Genomic DNA, 20,191 nt, shown 5'->3' on the forward strand with positions numbered 1-20,191 from the left:
TAAAATTATGAAGAAAAACACAAAATCCTTAAGTGTTTCTCTGTCTATAACATACACAAATCCAGAAAACTGGAAGGCTTATTTTATCCCAAATGCCGAGTAATTTTCAAACAGACAAAACAGTCATTTCATTCAATGAAAAGAAATGGTAACTCCAAAGCTATTTTTAACAAAATCTTTTGGGGCGCCTGGGTGGCGCAGTGGGTTAAAGCCTCTGCTTTCAGCTCAGGTCATGATCCCAGGGTCCTGGGATTGAGCCCCACATCGGGCTCTCTGCTCAGCAGGGAGCCTGCTTCCTCCTCTCTCTGACTGTCTCTCTGCCTGCTTGTAATCTCTGTCTGTCAAATAAATAAATAAAATCTTAAAAAAAAAAAAATCTTTTGAGTTTGCTGCAAATCACCTTTTAATGGGAGAACAACTTGGTATGGACATTTCACTCAATCATCTGCAGTAAATCATACAATGAAACCTAAGAAAACAATTTCTTCCAAGAGTTTGAAGCCAACGAAGTCTTATTCTTTTAAACATCAAAAGATACAAGTAAATTTCACTTCGAGCACATGGTTTGTACACTTAGTCTTTGAAAAATGTACACAAAAGGATATTTGTTTTGTTTACCTGTTTAGTATTTCAGTAAGTTTCACAAAGCCAGTGTAAGCAAGTTCAAATGCTCCTCTGTGCCTGGACTGTAAGAGGTGATGTTTAAAGTAATCTCCTACTTCTTTTACCTTTAAAACAAAATAAAAAAATAAATGTGTGATTTATGCTTACTTATATTTACAGATACATTTATGTCAGTAACACCATTAAGAGCTCAGAACTAGATCTTTATCCATTTAGCACTGACTTTGTGACAGGTAGTATTTTAAGTGTTTTTATAATATCATATTTAATCCTCAAAGCAATTCCATGAAATAAGTACTATTTTCATCTCTACTTTCCAATAGGGATGAGGCCCAGAAAGGCCAAGTAACTTATTCAAGGTAACACAGCAAGTAAGTAGTAGAGCCAGTACATAAACGCAGTCTGGCCCCAGTGGGTGTCTTTAACTGTTAAACTAGAACTGCCTCCCTATGCCAGTTCATATCACTCAACACCAACAGCAAATTGCACAAGGTGACAAGCTTCACACACCTAGGCCTGGGTGAAATAATTACCTTTTTCTATTATTTAAAAAAAAAACAAAAAACTTTTTCTACTGTGGTTAAAAAATACAAACTTTACCATTTTTTTAAAGGTTTTTTTTTTTTTTTTTTTTTTTTTTTTAGCAGGCTCCCTGCTGAACAGAGAGCCCGATGCGGGACTCGATCCCAGGACCCTGAGATCATGACCTGAGCCGAAGGCAGCGGTTTAACCCACTGAGCCACCCAGGCGCCCTAAAGGTTTTTTTTTTTTAAAGGGCAAATCATTCATTTATTGTTTAAAGATCTCAAGACAACATCTGGATTTCTGTAGCACAATTTAAATGTTTTATTTTTCTGATAAAGCAGAGTATAATAGAAAAAATAATTAGTTTCCAGTGATATATCTATTTTTAAAGGTTTTATTTATTCATTTGAGAGAGAAAGAGCACAAGCCAGGGACAGAGGCAGAGGGAGAAGCAGCAGACGCCCCACTGAGCAGGAAGCCTGATCCTAGGCTCCATCTCAGAATGCTGGGATCATTATGGGAGTTGAGGGCAGACATTTAACCAACTAGCCACCCAGGAGCCCTGAAAATTTACCATTTTTTAATGGGTACAGTTCCATGGCACTCAGTCTATTCATACTGCTGTGTGACCATCAGCACCACCCATCTACAGAACTTCCCAAACTGAAACTCCAGTCCATTAAACAGTAAAACTCCCAATAATTACCATTTAGAGATAAACAATTGTTAGTGGCAATGCAAGACTTGTGCAAAGGGAGTCCTGAAAATTGAAAACTGACAGGCTTCACTCAGAGGTAGAGCCATGGCATTTTCCAGAATGCTGCCAAATCACTTTCCTACATGTTGCCTTTCTGCATGCAAGTTTGGACAAATAGCAAATATCACTATTTTAAAGAAGGCAAGACTAACAATTAGTTGTTGATGAGGTTTTGTGCAGAATTAACCGGTAAATTGGGCTAGTTTTATACTGGGAACATTTGGTGGCTATCAACTTTAGAAAATTCAAATTTTGTATAAGGCTCAGGACAAAAGCTATAATTGGCTCTCTTGATCCAAGTCTCCCCAGTAGATCACAGTATGGTGGAAAGGCAAGCTGTCCCAAGATAGCTCGGATATGCTCACCTAAAACACCTTCTACCTCAGCACAGTGACTAGATTAGTGCTCTGCACACATGTGAGATAACAGTACAAGGTGTAATTAAACATTTGACCATGGGCAAGTTTCCTCATCTATAAACTGGGGATAACAATAACACTTGCCTCAAAGGTTGTATGTTAACATAAGTTAATAAACCTAAAGTTCAGAACAGGCCCATAACCTATAATCCAGTTCAGTTCTGGGTTTCCAAATAGAGGAAAAGTAAAGATGTACTCCATACTTAAAATATATCTGATCATAGAGAGATAACAGCAATATATTTAGAGAAATAAGAAGCAGATATATAATAAAGAACCAGAAAAACTGTATATAATAGGACTTTTTCAATTTTAACACTTTAATAACCCAAGAGTGACCGGTCATGTTCTTCAGCTAAAGTTTTCAGGTATAGATCTTATGATATGCTTAATTTTTAATATTTTTAACGAGCACATACTACTGCCTGTCAAAAATAGTCAGGGTAAGCTTTATCATTTTCTCTTCAATACAGTAATTTCAGAGTATATTTTGACCAGAATTCTCAAGCCTTTAACCTGAACTTAACCCCCAAGATAGATCTAAAGCTCAATAGTCCTACAAAATGAGGGCCAGTGGAAACTCCACTTAGCTAACTTGTTATGACTATCATTTCTATTATTAGAGAAATAAAAGATTTCTAAGAATAGGTATTTTAAGCCACAGAAAATAAAAACAACAAGTCATAAAGATGGGATCTAACTTCCTTTTTTTTTTCTAAAATGTTACAGATAGTAAAACATACTTCAGGAAAACAAAAATGTTAACTGTTCAAGTGCTTCTCTGTGAACTTAGAATAGTTCACCATCTAGATCTTAGGCAAAGATTTGATTTTCAGCTTCCTTTACCCTGTTTAAAGGAACCTAACCAACAAGCATAGAACAAAATAAAAAATCTCAGAAGTGTGACGAATAGATGGTCTTCTCAAGGGCTGACCTCAATTTTAGGTAATCCTGGCCTCAGGAAACAGAATGAGGTGCTAAGGACACAAGTGAGAAGTAGAGTTTTCCCTCATTTCATTTTGAACATAATCTCCCCACAAACTCACCTAGGTAATACTATGAATTTTTGCCTTTGAAGAGAGTATACAACGTCTGCTAATCAGTAAATATTTCTTTAGCACCCAGTCAAATGCTTAGCAGCTTAGTGCTAGGGTAGACAGGGAGGGGCAAAACAAGACATCTGTCCTCAAGAGGCTTTCAGTTCAGACAAAACCAATTTGCTGAATGGTACACATCATCAGACGCCTAAGAGCTCCAAGAAATGAAAGATCCTTCTGCTCTGCAATAAATTATTACAAGAAGCTTCATGTTTAGACTTTGAACTAGATATAATTGGGGAGACCAAAATGGAAGAGGGTAACGAACATGGGAAGAGGCTAGGGGACTAGAAGGTATGAATAAACATTTATTAAGTCCCTGCTACTGTCCAGACAATTTACTGGATCTTTCTATATGAATGAACACAGAATATATAAGTGAACATCAGCAGACCTGGCTGCATGACCTTAAGGTTTCATACTAGAAAACAGTGGAAGATAGGGCTGCAAGTTGGACATGGATTCCACTACCAAGGGTAGGAGAAGTCAAGGCAGTGTGGTCTATGAGCAAATGGACAGGGGAAAAGGACATGCTGACACCCCCCATTGGATAATCAAACACAAACAAGAGATTTGACCCAAACAACTTAGAATGTTAATGACAACAGCCGGAATCAGAAATAGAATTTTTAAATTTATTTTAAAAATGCAGAAGTCCTCTGAAAGCTCTGATCCAATTGTCCTTTTATTAGATACTACTAAGGTCCTATCTAAAGTTCACAAAAACACTGATGATGTCTTCATGTATTATTTTCTTAATGAATAACATACATCTCAAGATTTTTTTTTTAAGGGAATTAAGGTAAAAGAGCAAAAAAAGGGGGGGCACACTGATTTCTAGTCTTAAAATTAAATTCTGGTCACTACCTTTTTAAATTGGGCAGATCCTGGTTCTAAATTTTCATAAAACCCATTTCTACAGGCCAATTAACATGCTTTCTGGATTTATAGAATATAAATTTCCACAGGGGAAAACAGCTACATGCCATGTCTTAAGGCATCTACAATTCATGAGTGGACAAATTAGGGGTGCTAAATCCTCATCTAGAGCCTAAAACCCACAAAGGGCAAATCTAAATACATTTTTAAAAATTTTGTCCTCTATTTATAGAGAAAGACAGCTGAAAAATCGAGGCTAATTCCACTCATTATAAAGCAGATAAGCCAAAGAGGATTTAAGTACTGGAGGAACATTTCTACAAAAACCATAAGTGGTGGTTCAGCTGTGATACCCTGGAGCCAGGAGGGCTGAGTTCAGGAACCCTATCCACCCTCCTTGCCAGTAGAAGCTAATGAAGCCGTCCATTCATTCACCTGTGAAGTGGGGCTACAACTAGAACCTACTTCACAGGGTTATTCTGAGAAATAAGTCAGATTACACATATAAGCATTTAGCAGAGCACCTGGTAGACTAGCAAACAGTAAATGTCTGTTTTGTTTTTATTTTGTATCATCAAGTAGTGAGACTTAAGCCCTTAATTTTAACTTTGACTTTAGGACACAGCTACTTCTTATAACCTTAGGAATGTCATTAATTCCACTTAGGTTAAATAGAACAGTTTATGAAAATCTAGAAGACAGTTAAGATAATTAATGTTTTAAACTGCACATTCACTACTATAGGGATTTCTTACTAATGGTGGGAAATCTTCAAAGCCCAAATATTGCTCCCCTACATAATAACAACAAAGATAATAGTTTTCTGGTATTTAGGGGCACCTGGGTGGCTCAGTCTGTTAAGCTTCTGCTTTTGGCTCAGGTCATGATCTTGAGGTCCTGGGATCAAGCTCCCCATCAGGCTACCTGCTCAGTGGAGAGTCTGTTTCTTCCTCTCCCTTTCCCAGGCCCCTCCCGCTCACACATGGGCACATGCGCACATACTCTTTCAAGTAAATAAAATCTTTATAAAAAAAATAGTTTTCTGGCATTTAGACATCTTCTTACCAGCAGTTTACTCTTTGCTTTCTAGCAAATTCTTAACCATGTGCCATTTTAACTGGTGTCCTTCAGTCTAACTTTTTAAAATGAATTTGTCTTATATCCCTATTACATTTCTAAGCCCTTCAGTCAGAGAACCACATAATACATTTATTTATGTTCCCACAACACTCTTGTGTTGACTGACTATGGCAATCAATAAACAGATGACTAAAAGACATGTCTAACTCCATTTCACAGCTTAAAAATTGTGACCTGCATCCAGTACAACTCAATGAATACTTACTCATAATTCCTAAAAAAATAAACTTTGGCAAAATACAAAAGGCAATTTCTTTAAGACTTACAGGTGCTAATAAAAATATATCCCCTGTTGTAGTCCAGAATGGACAATCCAACACAGTAACAAAAGACACTGAGAAAAATGTGTAAACCCATTTAGCCATCCTAAAAATCACAACAGACTCTACCTTAGGAAGTTTTTAAAAAGTAGCTAATTTCTAATTGTCGGTAATTATTTTTATTCAGGTGATTTCTGTGGCAATAATTACTAGGAAGGCGAAAGCAGGTATGACAAATCTACCCCAAAGCTTCTTTTTAGGAATACTAAGGAAATATATAAATATATAAATAGAAATATATAATATATATATAAAATATATAATATAATTGAAATATAAAAATATATGAATTGAAATATATTATATAATATATAATTGAAATATATAAATATATGAATTTATATATAGGAAATATGTGAATATATAAATTGATACTCCAGAAAGAGGAAGTTATTTAAAAAAAAAAATCAGCAGGCACTGGGTATCCAACATCCCTTTGAAAGAGGACCAACAAAATGCATCAAGCATAAGCTCTACATCAGCAAAACACCCAGCTTGAAACCTAGACACACACCAGCCAGGAAGCTGTGAGATAAGGTTGTGTGTAAAGCCCACTCTTTAAGGGTCTCGACTTACATCCCTCCAAGTTGGTTTTATCTCTGCCTCTTGTACAGGGACATTATGAAAGAACCTTTCAGGGGGCACCTGGGTGGCTCAGTGCTTAAGCCTCTGCCTTCAGCTCAGGTCATGATCTCAGGGTCCTGGGATCGAGTCCCACATCGGGCTCTCTGCTCTGCAGGGAGCCTGCTTCCTCCTCTCTCTCTCTCTCTCTGCCTGCCTCTCTGCCCACTTGTGATCTCTCTCTGTCAAATAAATAAAATCTTTAAAAAAAAAAAAAAAGAACCTTTCATTAGGTGATTACCTTGCAGGAGAAAGTCAGACATGCCTCTGAATGAACACATTTTCCTCTTGCTGAAGCCGTGGAGGACACACGGCTTCACAAGAAGTGATTTAGGGAAATGAATCATTTGCTAAAAAGCTCAGTAGCAAGTTGCCTTACCGTCCTCTTGCTTGTAAAAGTCTGGTTGGGTAGGGCAAATAGGGAAAATCAAATTTAAAGAAAAAATCAAATGAGCAGATCAGAACAAAGGCAGCACTGTGCCGTGTCTGAACGCAGGCTGGAAAGAACAGCTGGGTTCCTGTCCCGTAACTGCCACAAACCAGCTTTGTGATCTTGGGCAAACCAGGTAACACCCAAGGGCTTCAGTTTGCCCTGGTGCAAGAGGGCTGGATTCTATCATCCCCGTGATCCTTCCAGCTCTAATAGTCTGTGAATATAGCACTGAATACTCAGCCACAAATGGGCACCGGTCGTTCTCATTCCACAGCAAACTGTAATCTTCAAACTGCATCTCACCGTCTGCCAGCTGCTTATAAACTACCTTCGCCTGAAATCGCCTGAAATCCTGGCCTATGCAGGATTTCAGAGGCCACCCCTTCAACAAATGGCCCTCAAACTAGGATGGGACTGAAAGGCACCGGGCTACAAAAGAAATCCTCCCTGTTGCCTGCATTTGAGGCATCAAATTTTAAATTATAATAGCATCATCCTGCTTTTTCAAGAGTGAAGGGCAAATGGAGAGTAAAAGAAACATTGGGTTGAGTGTCAATATTTTAGGTTGTATGGAACGGCCTCCTTCATCCCTCGAGAGAAAAGCAGAGCACCGTTGTTAATTATTATTCTTGGGAATAAGAAATCCAAGTCCTAGGTTCTCCCCCAAAGTGACTCCTGCCTACAAGTCACTTCGCTGCCCCTGTCTGTGCACATCAGTTATGGTCACCCTCACCTAAGGTACTGACTTTTAAATTCTTAGTTTTGCTGCTAGATGCACAAAAGATGTCATGTTGTAATGGTGACTGTGCCCTCAGAAGGAAGGTGGACCTCAGGCATGGCCCAGCCACTCCAACGGAAATTTCCTTCTTCTCCATCATGGACATACTTTTAACTCTCAAAAGTTTTAAGTACATGGTTTTATTTTTAATTTAGAAGAATTTCATGGAGCAGAATTTGATGTTTCAAAGTAGGAATATTCTAGCAATATGAATAATGCTAATTTCCTGATGACTTTGATTTTCATTGACTAAATGTTCCTAAACTAAGGCAATTCTTCTAGTTAAAGACACCAGAATCAAGAAAAGTCTTCCACAGGGGGCAGGGTTTCAAGGTTGGAACAGCATTATTCCATACATTCTTGATTGCTCGTTCAGTAGCTAATTTCTCCTCAAACCAAAAATGTGTGTCACCATGTGAACAGCGACATGGGAAAATGACTGAGTCTCACTAGAATAGAAACTCATATTTTACAGAAAAATAAGACTCTATGTTTTATTCAAGAAAACAGTCATTAGAAGAGTTCTTTGCTTTATAAGAGTCTCTCTGTTACTGTTGCTGCTGTTTTGTAGGGGGTTGGCTCTTGTTTTACAAACATCTCTTTTATTTCATATAAATTCTCAATTCCAACAAGGCTCTGCCACATAAATTAAATTCAAAAGATTTTGGTGCTCTGGAAAAGATGTCAAGGCCAGACGGTTTTCACAGAAAGCTTTCAGGTCTTTCTCAACTACAGTAAAAGCAAAATCTGTTTGCCTGAAAATTTTTTTTTCAAACGCTATCCAACAAAGCCCCCAAACCTAGATGTTTTAACTTGTCCTTGAGAAGAGGAGATGAACAGTGAAGAGACTTCAGCACATGTTTACTTCTTAGTAAGATGGTGAACATCAGTGAAGTAATCATTAATCATAGCTGGATTCCTCAGCAAAGATGTTGGCACTGGCACTCCAGCTGGTCACCAGCAATGACTACAAGTAACTCTAGAACACTGAGGCCTATTTGATTTGGAAGAGAATAAGGAACACAATCATGCCGACAGTGTACTGTTCCCCTCGGCTGGTCTCCATCTCAGGGCCTTGCAACATCACAGGCCCAGCTGTTAACCAGATGCAAGCACATGGGCACAGAGTGTGAGAATAAAAATATTAGCATTATTTCCATGGAACTAGTCACATGGTTATTATAGAAATAATCAGCATTTAGCATACTACAATATTTGTTTTGTTCTTAAATGTTGTAACACCCTAGGGGAAAAAAATTATCTTTATTTGAAAAAGGTTAAAAATGAAAGTACGTGTTATATATCTTTGCTGGAAAATGCTGGGAAATAGATTTGTTGAAACCATATGGAAAGGAAGAGGGAATCAATTAAAAACAGAAATCTAATAAATCCAAAATATTTCCAAATGAAATGCTTGTGGTAAGCTAATTTCTTGTAAACAGTGCACTCAAGTCACTTGAACAGTCCCAGATGGTGAACTGACTTTGTGGTCTTAAAATAAAAGTCAGCCAAAAAACCAAAGTGACTACAACTTTATTATCAGTGTAGTGGGAAACAAGAGATCTATAATCGACCAATATATTACTTTTTTCCTTCATGAAATTTAAGAGGTTTGTGGAGTTTTACTAAACAGACAATTTCATTTAAATTTATAGGTGTTAAATGGAAGAATAAAAACTAAAATGACAATACTGAAGTAAGAAGGCAAAACCTACAGTTATTTCTAACTTAGAAAAATAAAATTATTTCCAAAAATGCCACAGTTTTGAAATATACTGCAAGGTCTAATTTCTATACTACCATGAATTTCCTTCAGTTGACATCTGTATGATTTTATTCAAGAAAAGTTCAAAACTCATCTTTTTTATGTTGAGTTATATGACCAGAAATTATGCCAGGCGGAATAAGTATCTACCCTACCTGCTCCACCGTTAATAATCCATTGGAAGATTCTGGCACGGACTGCATAGGGAGAAGCTGGCACAGTGTGCCTAAAAGTAAAGCAACTTCCTTCATACTTCGCCAACAACATACCAGCACCATCTGAGCAGTTACATCACATGTTTTTCTTTCTTTACCTTAAAAAAAAAAAAAAGGATCAATTGCAACACTAGACACTTGATTACTCACATCCCAAGTTTCTTAGAATAAGATTATTCATCATTTCCCCAAGAATAATCTGCATGAACAAACCAATTGTTATATTTATTCATAATAAAACAACTAACATTTGTTGAGCATGTGCTCTAAGATTCATGCTAAGTATTTCTTTTTTTTTTTTTTATAAACATATATTTTTATCCCCAGGGGTACAGGTCTGCAAATCGCCAGGTTTACACACTTCACAGCACTCACCATAGCACATACCCTCCCCAATGTCCATAACCCCACTCCCCCTCTCCCAACCCCCCTCCCCCCATTAACCCTCAGTTTGTTTTGTGAGATTAAGAGTCACTTATGGTTTGTCTCCCTCCCAATCCCATCTTGCTTCATTTACTCTTCTCCTACCCCCTTAACCCCCCATGTTGCATCTCCTCTCCCTCATATCAGGGAGATCATATGATAGTTCTCTTTCTCCGATTGACTTATTTCGTTAAGCATGATACCCTCTAGTTCCATCCACGTCGTCGCAAATGGCAAGATTTCATTTCTTTTGATTGCTGCATAGTATTCCATTGTGTATATATACCACATCTTCTTTATCCATTCATCTGTTGATGGACATCTAGGTTCTTTCCATAGTTTGGCTATTGTAGACATTGCTGCTATAAACATTCGGGTGCACGTGCCCCTTCAGATCACTACGTTTGTATCTTTAGGGTAAATACCCAGCAGTGCAATTGCTGGGTCATAGGGTAGTTCTATTTTCAACATTTTGAGGAACCTCCATGCTGTTTTCCAGAGTGGTTGCACCAGCTTGCATTCCCACCAACAGTGTAGGAGGGTTCCCCTTTCTCCGCATCCTCGCCAGCATCTGTCATTTCCTGACTTGTTAATTTTAGCCATTCTGACTGGTGTGAGGTGGTATCTCATTGTGGTTTTGATTTGTATTTCCCTGATCATGCTAAGTATTTCTTAATGTACTATTTTCAAAATAAATTTTATTTTATTTTTTTAAGATTTTGTTTATTTTTCTGACAGAGAGAGAGAGAGAGCACAAGTAGGGAGAGTAGAAGAGAGAGAAGCAGGCTCCCCGCTGAGCAGAGAGCCTGAGGCGGGCCTTGATCCCAGGATCCCAAAGATCATGACCCGAGCCAAAGGCAGTCACCCAACCAACTGAGCCACCCAGGCACCCCTCAAAATAAATTTTAAAATAAAACACAATATCATTTCAAAAATTAAGTCTAACTTTCAGAAATGAATGAAACAAACTCTTTGTCTCTCAGTCCTCCTTAAATTCCGACTATAAGTATATTTCATTACTCATCTTGGTGAGGGTAGCTGTTATATCAGCAAAGGGGCAGGATAAAACTTTTAAAGTCAAAGGAAAATATAAATTCTCTTTCAAAATATATTTAAATTCCATAGCCAATAAACACCAATTATGCTTATTCTCTTTTTCTAGTTTTCAGAGTATTTTAGTATTAATATTAAAAAAAAATCCAAGGCAAGTTAACAAAGCAACCCATTTGTGTTTTTTAAAAGTCCACTAAACTAAAAGAGTAAATGCATATACCCGTCAATATGCAGAATAGATCTAAAAGCACATACACTCCAAAGAGAAGAAGTGGGGTGGGGGAGTCAATGAAGATCTTTAATTTTGTTTGTTGTTCTTTTTTTTAAGGTAAAATGTAAACACTGAATTGAAATTTTAATTAAGGCTTTAAGTTGTTTTTAATTCAAATTTCCCTCGCTATTGCCTCAAACTATTACAACAAGCATATATTTAGATGTTATGCTGTGTAGTTTAAAAAACGACGAGAAATTTTTATAAGAGAATATCTCCACCTAGTGGAGAATGTAGAATATGTACTAAGTCACTAAGCTATTACTGTTGATGACTCTTTACAGCATTATAGAAAATGATAAAATAACAACTAAAGAGAAAACAAGCAGTAGAATACAACTTTCAGAGGCTTAATACAACAGAGCAGCTCACGCTTTACTGAGTAATAAGGTTGATTTCCCTTCAGAAATCAAAGGACTTGATTTCTTGACCGTAAGGACTCTCACTGCAGAGAACCATAGCACTAGGAAAAGCCCACTGTGGCCCAAACCCAAGTTGACTGAACACCACCTGGCTGCCAAGACAGGTGTTCCCACTCAAAGGCTTTCTGCTGTAGCCCCTTATATATTATTGTCCTGGGGTGCACCATTTTCTGGTAAAAGTCTTAGATACAGACTCTCCAAAATAAATCACGGACAAGCTCCAAGACTTTATTATCTAGAAATGTTCTGCAAACCTATGTATCCTGATTTCCTATGTAAAAAGAACATTTTGTATATGATGTCACTGAAACACCAATTACAGTAATACAATATTGATTTTTTACATGCTACCTTTGGTCTCTGCAGAAGCACCAAGATTTGGTACACTGGCATTCAAGTCCTCCAAATCAAAGCTATCACGTTCTTTGAGAATTTTGGCTTGAGTGAAGTAATCATTAGTATCTCGTGGTTGAATCTCACTCAGAATCGTCTGTAAGCGGCTTGCTGACTCTGAGGGAGAGAGAAGGGAGTGCATAAAACACAGTTCTGCAGCACATGCAGATTTCCCTTGGGAGTATTTGCCCTCAATTATTTAATTTTTTTTTTTTTTTTTTTGAGAGAGAGAGAGAGCTAGCCAGCACAAGGCTGAATGAGCAGGGGTGGGAGGGGGAAGAGCAGAGGGAGAGGGAGAGAATCTTAAGCAAGCTCCATGCTCAGTGGGGAGGCCCACCCAGGGCTCAATCTCATGACCCTGACATCATGACATGACCCAAAATCAAGAGTGCCACACTTACCCGACCGAGCCACCCAAGTGCTCCAAATTTTAAAAATTTGAATACTAAAATATCAGCTTTATTAGAAGGAACTCATGGGGTAGATAATGTAAAAATTATTAAGGTCTTCATGACACTTGAGTGTGCTTTTAAAATACGGCAAAAATTTTAAATTGGTTGAAAACAGGACAAAACAACACAACAAAAACTCTCCACAGGACAAAGACCACTATCTCATTTACATCACTTTACTTTCTTTTTCTTTTTACACTGCTTTTCTTAGTGTTGTCTAAGGATCGCAAATACGGTGCTCAGTCATGTGAGAAAAGAAAACTAAACTTCAGGCAATTTGATTTTAAGAGGTAAGAAACCACAACAACAAAACAATCTTTAACACAATATTGTATTGTCAACTGTACTTCAATTAAAAATAAAGAAAAAAAACTTTTATAGCTCAGGAATATTATGAAGACACCTTATTTATCTTCAAAAGGCATTAGGTAATATACTGCTTTCTAAGTATGATTTACAGTCCTTGTATTTATATTGAACTTCATTTTTATTCTTAAGCACTCAATGAATTAGGAAATGTAAGCTCCACGAATGCGACACTTTATTCACGCTGAGTCTCCACCTAAAACAGGAACCAGCTCATAGCAGAGGTTCAGTAACATGGGTTAAAAGAATGAACAGATGATGACGTAATGAAGAGCTAGGCAGGCTCACATAGTTTAAGAAAAAAAATAACAACAGCTAGTAACTTGAAACCAATTTAAAAAAAATCAAAGAACGGGTATTTTATAAACCTATTAGATACTTTTTTTTTTAGATATTTACTTTTTTTTAGAAGATTTTATTTATTTATTTGTCAGAGAGAAAGAACATGCACAAGAAGGGGGAAGAGCAGGCAAAGGGAGAAGCAGGCTCCCTACTGAGCAAGGGGCCCATCTAGGGACTCAGTCCCAGGACCCCATGATCATGACCCAAGCCAAAGGCAAATGCTCAACCAACTGAGCTACCCAGAGGTCCCAAGATACACTTACATTTTAGGTCTCATAGGAGATACAAAGACCCAATGCGCTGTCAAAATGACTCAACCACCTTATGTTCACTTATGGCTTCCGTGAAAATATTGCCAAAACAAATTTTGACAATCATGAAAAAGTAACACTGGCTCCAAAGAGAAACCATGGAAAGACTAAGAAAAAAAAGGATGAGCAGAATAAAATTTTACCCATTAATTTTTATGGCTTTCAGAGGAAACGTTTTCAAGGAATTCAGAATGCATGGTAGATAATGCAGGACAGAAATAGGAATAATGGAGACAACCCGAGGTAAAAAGAAAAGGCAAAATCAAGGAAAAGTCTAAGGGCCACAGACTATTTTTGAGACCAAAAGACATTCTAAAACTTTAATAACAGAATTTTGGCATATGCTATAGGCCCCACCCACGATGGATGACAAGTATTCAAGATTTCTCATCCAGAATATACTGATACTTGCCTGACCCAAATATTAGCTTTAAGATAGGATGTTTCTTATTCCCACATGTTGTTTTAGTAGGAAAACTAAAACATCAAGTTTTGGTAGACTATCACCCAAAATAAACAAATAACTGTGTCTTACTATCATAAACTGTCACCAATCTGCCAATTCATTTTTAGTAAAGAACAAAACCCAACATTTTCTATGCAAACGCGCAACTCCAAGTTACTTTAATTGGGTGTTTATGATACGCTCAGTGTGTTCTTAGTACAAGCCTATCATGTGCACTCCTCAAATGCATTCACAAACTTTATTTTAACACTAAACGTACACCTTTCCCAGACAATCCCTTCTGGCTGTTACAGGACAGGTGTATATACGCCCACCTACAGCATCCCACGCACTGGGTTTAGTTCCTATCCTTTCTGGAACTGCTCACTCATTGATTTATTCATGGTAACAAATATTTATTGTATACCTATTTCTACCAGGCACTTGCTAAGGACAACAGAGGAAAGTATCGATAAAATCCTTCTTAAATCGCAATAACTCCATGAAGAACACTTTGGGAAGAAAAAGGGACAAGACCCGCAAGGTTGCAGGAGCCCAACTATTACAGGACCTGGTCTGAGGTCACTCAAGTATTTTAAACAAATGGGGTGGGGCAGAGCACAAGGGTTAAGCAGAGATTATGGGAAGCATGATGAATGACATGAGTAGGAAAGATTGCTGTGGATATAGTATAAAAAGAAAATGGAAGGAGCTGATAAGAGTAGATGGGGGTGAAACCAGCTGGAAGACCCCTAGAGTCATCCAAACAAGAGAGATTAAAGCCTGGGAGAAGGTAAGAGGGTGGCAGATAAAAACAAGAGATTTGAGAGATATTTAAGGGGTACCACTGAAAGAACATGAAGCCAAGCAAGATATGTAAGGAACAGAAGAGAGACATCAAGCACTGCTAGGCTCCTGATGTGCACAAACAGACCTTTGTTAGGGCCATTTGCAAAGACACAGGGCTTGGGAGGGAAAAGGGAGATGAAAGTTCATGAGTTCAATTTGGGGCATTTTGAGTATCTCCTCCTATTTTTTATTTTCATTAAACAGTCTCTGTATGTAAAATGCCCTTTGCCCATTCCTGATTCCTAATAAGCTTCCATCTCTGACTAAACCCCACCTCCTGATTTATTGCTCACTCTCCCAGCCCCAGCAGCTACCTGGTAGGTGGTGCTCTGAAATGACAATATTAGAAAATCCGATTTACCCTAGAAGAGGAAGTATCTTGTTCATCACCCGGTTCATTTATTTGTTTTGGTTATTTTTTAAGAGTTAAAGACATTACTAAAATGGCAGAAGATATCACTAACCATAATAAATAGCTTCTTGACCCACCTATTAGCTTCTGTATCTTCCCAAAGAAATGATTTGGCAGGGAGAGGCACGATGAGCAAAAAATACAGGAATTCTAGCTTTTTTCATTTGCTGACCTGAATCAGTGTCCATTGGGATAAGGCCCTCTGGGGAGGAGCTCTGAATGACAGGAGACACCACAGCAGAAAGCCTGTAAGACATCAAAAGGAGCTTCTCTACCACAGGTCTCCATTCGCTCACCAACCGCAGGCTACTGCAACGAGGACAGTAAGGAAATTTACACTACAAGCAAAATTCAAAATTTTCAAATGGAAATTACATAAAAGAATCTATTTCAAAATTGTGCAATCTATGAAATATTTAAGATATAAAAATATGTGTACATTTTTAAAATCTAATTTTTAATTATCTTTAAGTCAATATACTCCTTTCCCAGGACACATTCCAGTAAGGGTTTAAAGTTCAGAAACGCATGCTCAGGAGAGAGCTGTGGCTACACTTACTTTAGAGATAACCTCTGCAAAGCTCCAGTGATACAGTGAACTCGCCCATACAGTGGAAATGATGCTGCTGCCTGAAGGAGAGAATTTTCCGCCTGAGATACTTCTTCCTCAAGATTTTCCAACAAGCATTTGATGACTAGAAAAAGCAAACAAAAAACCAAAGTAATGCCCGCTTAAAAACACATTTATAAATTTGTGAATAGCTTAAAAGTCCCCACAGAAAAATCCAGCTCAACTCAACTGTGTTAGAGGTTTTATATTAAAAAAGAAATTTTCAAAGTGATCCAGCCTGCTATGCATTTCCAGTCAAGAAAGCAGAACTGGGTCTTTCCCTAACTTCCTGGATCCGTTTTCAGCATTGACTCTGAATCATTCCTCCTAGACATCCTCTATCTAGGGAACCAGACCCCAGGCCCATGCACCATGGGCTACTTGAACAGTTGTTGTTTTGTGGTTTTTTTAAACAATGCCTTTATTGAGGTATAATTCACATACCACACAATTTACACATTTCAAGTATATAAGTCAGTGGTTTTTAGTATATTCACAGATATGTGCAATCATCACTACAGTGAATTTCAGAACATTTTAATCCCACCCCCCAAAAAAAACCCTTACCCATTATCAGTCACTCCCCTCCTCGCATCTCTCACCATCCCCAGCCCTAAGCAAAAACTTATCTATTTTCTGTGTCTATAGATTTGCCTATTCTGGACATACATAAACAGAATCATAAAATATGGGGCTTCTTCCACTTAGCAGTATTTTCAAAGTTCATCCACAATGGATCATACAGAAGTATTTCATTCCTTTTCATGGTTGAAAAACAGTCCCTTGTATGAACACACCACATTTTATTTATCCATTTATCAGTTAATAGACATGGGAGCTGTTCCTGTGTTTTGGCTATTAAGGATAATTCTGCTGTGAACATTCACATACAAGTCTTTGTTTGGGCATAGTTTTCATTTCTCTCAATGTATGTCCAGTATGGACTAAATGTTTACATCCTTCCCCAAATTCCTATTTGAAGCCCCAAGTCCCATATTTGAAAATGGAGTCTTTAGGAGGAAATTAGGTTTAGATGAGATTGTGAGAGTGGGACCCTCATGACGGGATTAGAGTCCTTATAAGATGGGGAAGAGAGACCAGAGCTGGCTTCCTCTCCTCCATGTGAGCACAGAGCAAGAGGGTGCTGTCTGAAGTCAGGGAGAGGGTTCTCACCAGGAACTGAAATTACTCACACCTTAATCTTGAACTTCCCAGCCTCCAGAACCATGAGAGATAAATGTTTGTTGTTGAAGCCACCCAGGCTAAGGTATCCTGTTACAGCAGCCTCAGTGTGGAACTGTAGGATCATATGGTAATGCCATGTTTAACTCTCTAAGGAACTGCCAGACTGTTTTCCAATGTAGCTGTACCATTTTATATTCCTGCCAGCAGTGGGTGAGGGCTCTGCTTTTATTTTGTTTATAGCCACCCTACTGGGTGTGAAGTGCTTCCTCATTGTTAATTTGGATTTGCATTTCCCTACTGGCTAATGATGTGGAGCATCTTTTCATGTGATTATTTTTCACATTTATCTTTTATGGAGAAATGTCTATTCAGATTCTTTGTCCATTTTTAAATTTGGTTATATCGTTTTACTAGGGAGTTGTAAAAATTCCTTATATATTCTAGATACAAGTCCTTTCTCAGATAAAGGAACCCCAAATATGCTTCCCATTCTACAGGTTGTCTTTTCACTTTCTTAAGGACATCCTTGACACATGTTTCAAATTTTCATTAAGTCCAATTTATCTATTTTTTCTTTGCTTGTGCTGTGGATGCCAGATCTAAGAAACCACTATCTAATCCTAAGTTTACAAAGATTTACCTTGTGTTTTCTTCTAAGAGTTTTATTCTTTTTAGTTTTTGTATTTAGGTCTTTGATCCATTTTAAACTAATTTTTGCGTATGGTATAAAGAAGTAGGTTCAGCTTCATTCTTCTGCATGTAACTACTCAGTTATCCCAGCACAGACGGTATCTCCTCTAACCACTCTAGAGTTATACTTTAAATTTTAAAGCTGTGTATAACCAGTAAATTATTAACATTTAAAATACACAAAGAGGGGCGCCTGGGTGGCTCAGTGGGTTGAGCCGCTGCCTTCGGCTCAGGTCACGATCTCAGAGTCCTGGGATCGAGCCCCGCATCGGGCTCTCTGCTCAGCAGGGAGCCTGCTTCCTCCTCTCTCTCTCTGCCTGCTTGTGATCTCTCTGTCAAATAAATAAATAAATCTTTAAAAAAATAATAATAATAAAAAAAATAAAATACACAAAGAAGTTCTAAAAAATCAATAGGAGAAAGACAAACAGCCCTACAGAAAACTAAAGAACATGAACAGGAATTTCACAGAAGGGGAGAAGTGAATTGCTTATAAACATGTAAAAAGATGCTCAGTTGCATTAGCAACCAGAAAAATGCAAGATGAAACCACAAGATACCACTTTATATTCCATAAACCTCTAAAATCTGACAATAGCAAGTTATAGTGATGATGTAATATACAACTCTTCAAAATTTATTGGTGGTAATGTAATTTAAAAATCTATCTGCCATCACCTAGTTAAGTTGAAGATGCACATACTTTATAACAAGGCTATTCTACTTTTTTGTTTACCATAATATCTGAGACCTGTCCATTAGAAGAGATATATATGAGAATGTTCACATCAGCTTTATTTATTTAGAAAAAAGAAGTCCCTCAACAGGAGAATGCATTAATAAAATGCAGTAAATTTGTATAATACATATGGTACTATTTATATAAAATTCAAAATCATGTCAAAGTAAATAATATATTGCTTAATGATATATACATGGGTGGTAAAATTTTGGTAAAAACAAGATGAAAGACTGATATAAAACACAGAAGAGTTATTATGTGGCTGGGGAGGGAGCTAGGATAGAAGAGAAGCTTTAAAGGTATGGGTGCTATTGTATTTCTTTTTTTTTTTTTTTAAGATTTTTTTTTTTTTTTTTTTAGATTTTATTTATTTATCTGTCAGAGAGAGAGAGAGAGAGAGAGGGAGAGAGAGCAAGCACAGGCAGACAGAATGGCAGGCAGAGGCAGAGGGAGAAGCAGACTCCCTGATGAGCAAGGAGCCCGATGTGGGACTCGATCCCAGGACGCTGGGATCATGACCTGAGCCGAAGGCAGCTGCTTAACCAACTGAGCCACCCAGGCGTCCCGGTGCTATTGTACTTCTTAATTGACTGTAATTACCTAGCTTGGGAATAAAACTTGTGACATTTTTATACAATTACTATTTATAGCCTATATCTATATTTAAATATTTTTATATGCTTGAAATAGCTCATAGTTTTTTTAAATGACTTGAATTTGAAAGCCTGTACATGAACAGTTTGCCCCAAGTACAAACCTCTTCCTGTCGTGTATTAAGGTCTCCTTTTGAGTCCAGCCCTGAAGCAACTAGAGTGGACAGGTGCTATCTTCCATGGTACTTGTCCCCTCCTTATCCCCATTTCCAACAGAACTACCCACAGCCTCCTAATTTTCTCCCATTATTAGTTCCCTTTCTCGGGGCATTTTTTACCATCTTGGAGACAACAGTTTTTAACACTCTTCCTACATCTGACCTCTCTCTTTTTTAAATAAAAATGCGTATCTGTCCTTATTTACAATGCAAGTCCAAATGAAGATTTATTAGCACAAAATTAAGCACATGAATCCCCAAGAAATATTTACTGGAAATCACTAGACCTAAACCAGTCAGCTAGGTTTTAGAACTGGCTATATGGGAAGAGTAAAAGGCAGGGGTCTGACACTCCGTTAAAACATAAACCTGATAGACAAAGGAACTCTGCCCTTTATAGAAAGAGCAAAGATGATCTGGCTATAGTCATAGTAAAATTTCTGCCCCCAAAAAAGTACATTTTTTATAAAGACATCCTATTTAAATAAGAGCTCTATTAGTGTCCATTTGAATAATCTACAAATAAGTAGATTATTTAAACATGAATTTAAACATGAATCCTCTGTTTAGAAACAGTGTTATAGCTCAGTAAATTATTTACTTGCAAAAGAGAAATTCGTAGTATTCTTATATACTAGTAAACTCTTCAATTAAAAAAAAAAAAAAACACACAAAAACAAAACACAAAATAGGGGCTCCTAGGTGGCTCAGGTCATGATCTCAGGATCCTGGGATCAAGCTCCAAGTTGGGCTCCCTGCTTAGCAGGGAGCCTGCTTCTCCCTCTCCCTCTGCTATTCCCCCCTGTTTGTGTTCTCAATCTATCTCTTCCTCATTCTCTCT

At 37.6% G+C, this 20,191-nt stretch overlaps 1 protein-coding gene across 7 annotated transcripts in view; it reads right to left on the reverse strand.

Annotated features, from left to right (window-relative positions):
- THADA (THADA armadillo repeat containing) overlaps positions 1-20,191 on the reverse strand; it is a 328,389-nt gene that overhangs the window by 267,682 nt on the left and 40,516 nt on the right. For 4 of the 7 annotated variants that reach the window (XM_047747152.1, XM_047747149.1, XM_047747151.1 and 1 more), the window contains 5 exons: positions 15,872-16,007; positions 15,485-15,621; positions 12,091-12,252; positions 9,514-9,671; positions 619-728 (listed from right to left, as the gene is read on the reverse strand). In XM_047747152.1, coding sequence (XP_047603108.1) covers positions 619-728; positions 9,514-9,671; positions 12,091-12,252; positions 15,485-15,621; positions 15,872-16,007 — 703 coding nt within the window. The remainder of the gene's footprint in view (positions 1-618; positions 729-9,513; positions 9,672-12,090; positions 12,253-15,484; positions 15,622-15,871; positions 16,008-20,191) is intronic. The other 3 variants (XM_047747155.1, XM_047747154.1, XM_047747153.1) reach the window with 3 other exon arrangements.

Source organism: Lutra lutra, chromosome 9 (assembly GCF_902655055.1).
Source record: "Lutra lutra chromosome 9, mLutLut1.2, whole genome shotgun sequence".
In the NCBI taxonomy this organism is placed as follows: domain Eukaryota; kingdom Metazoa; phylum Chordata; class Mammalia; order Carnivora; family Mustelidae; genus Lutra; species Lutra lutra.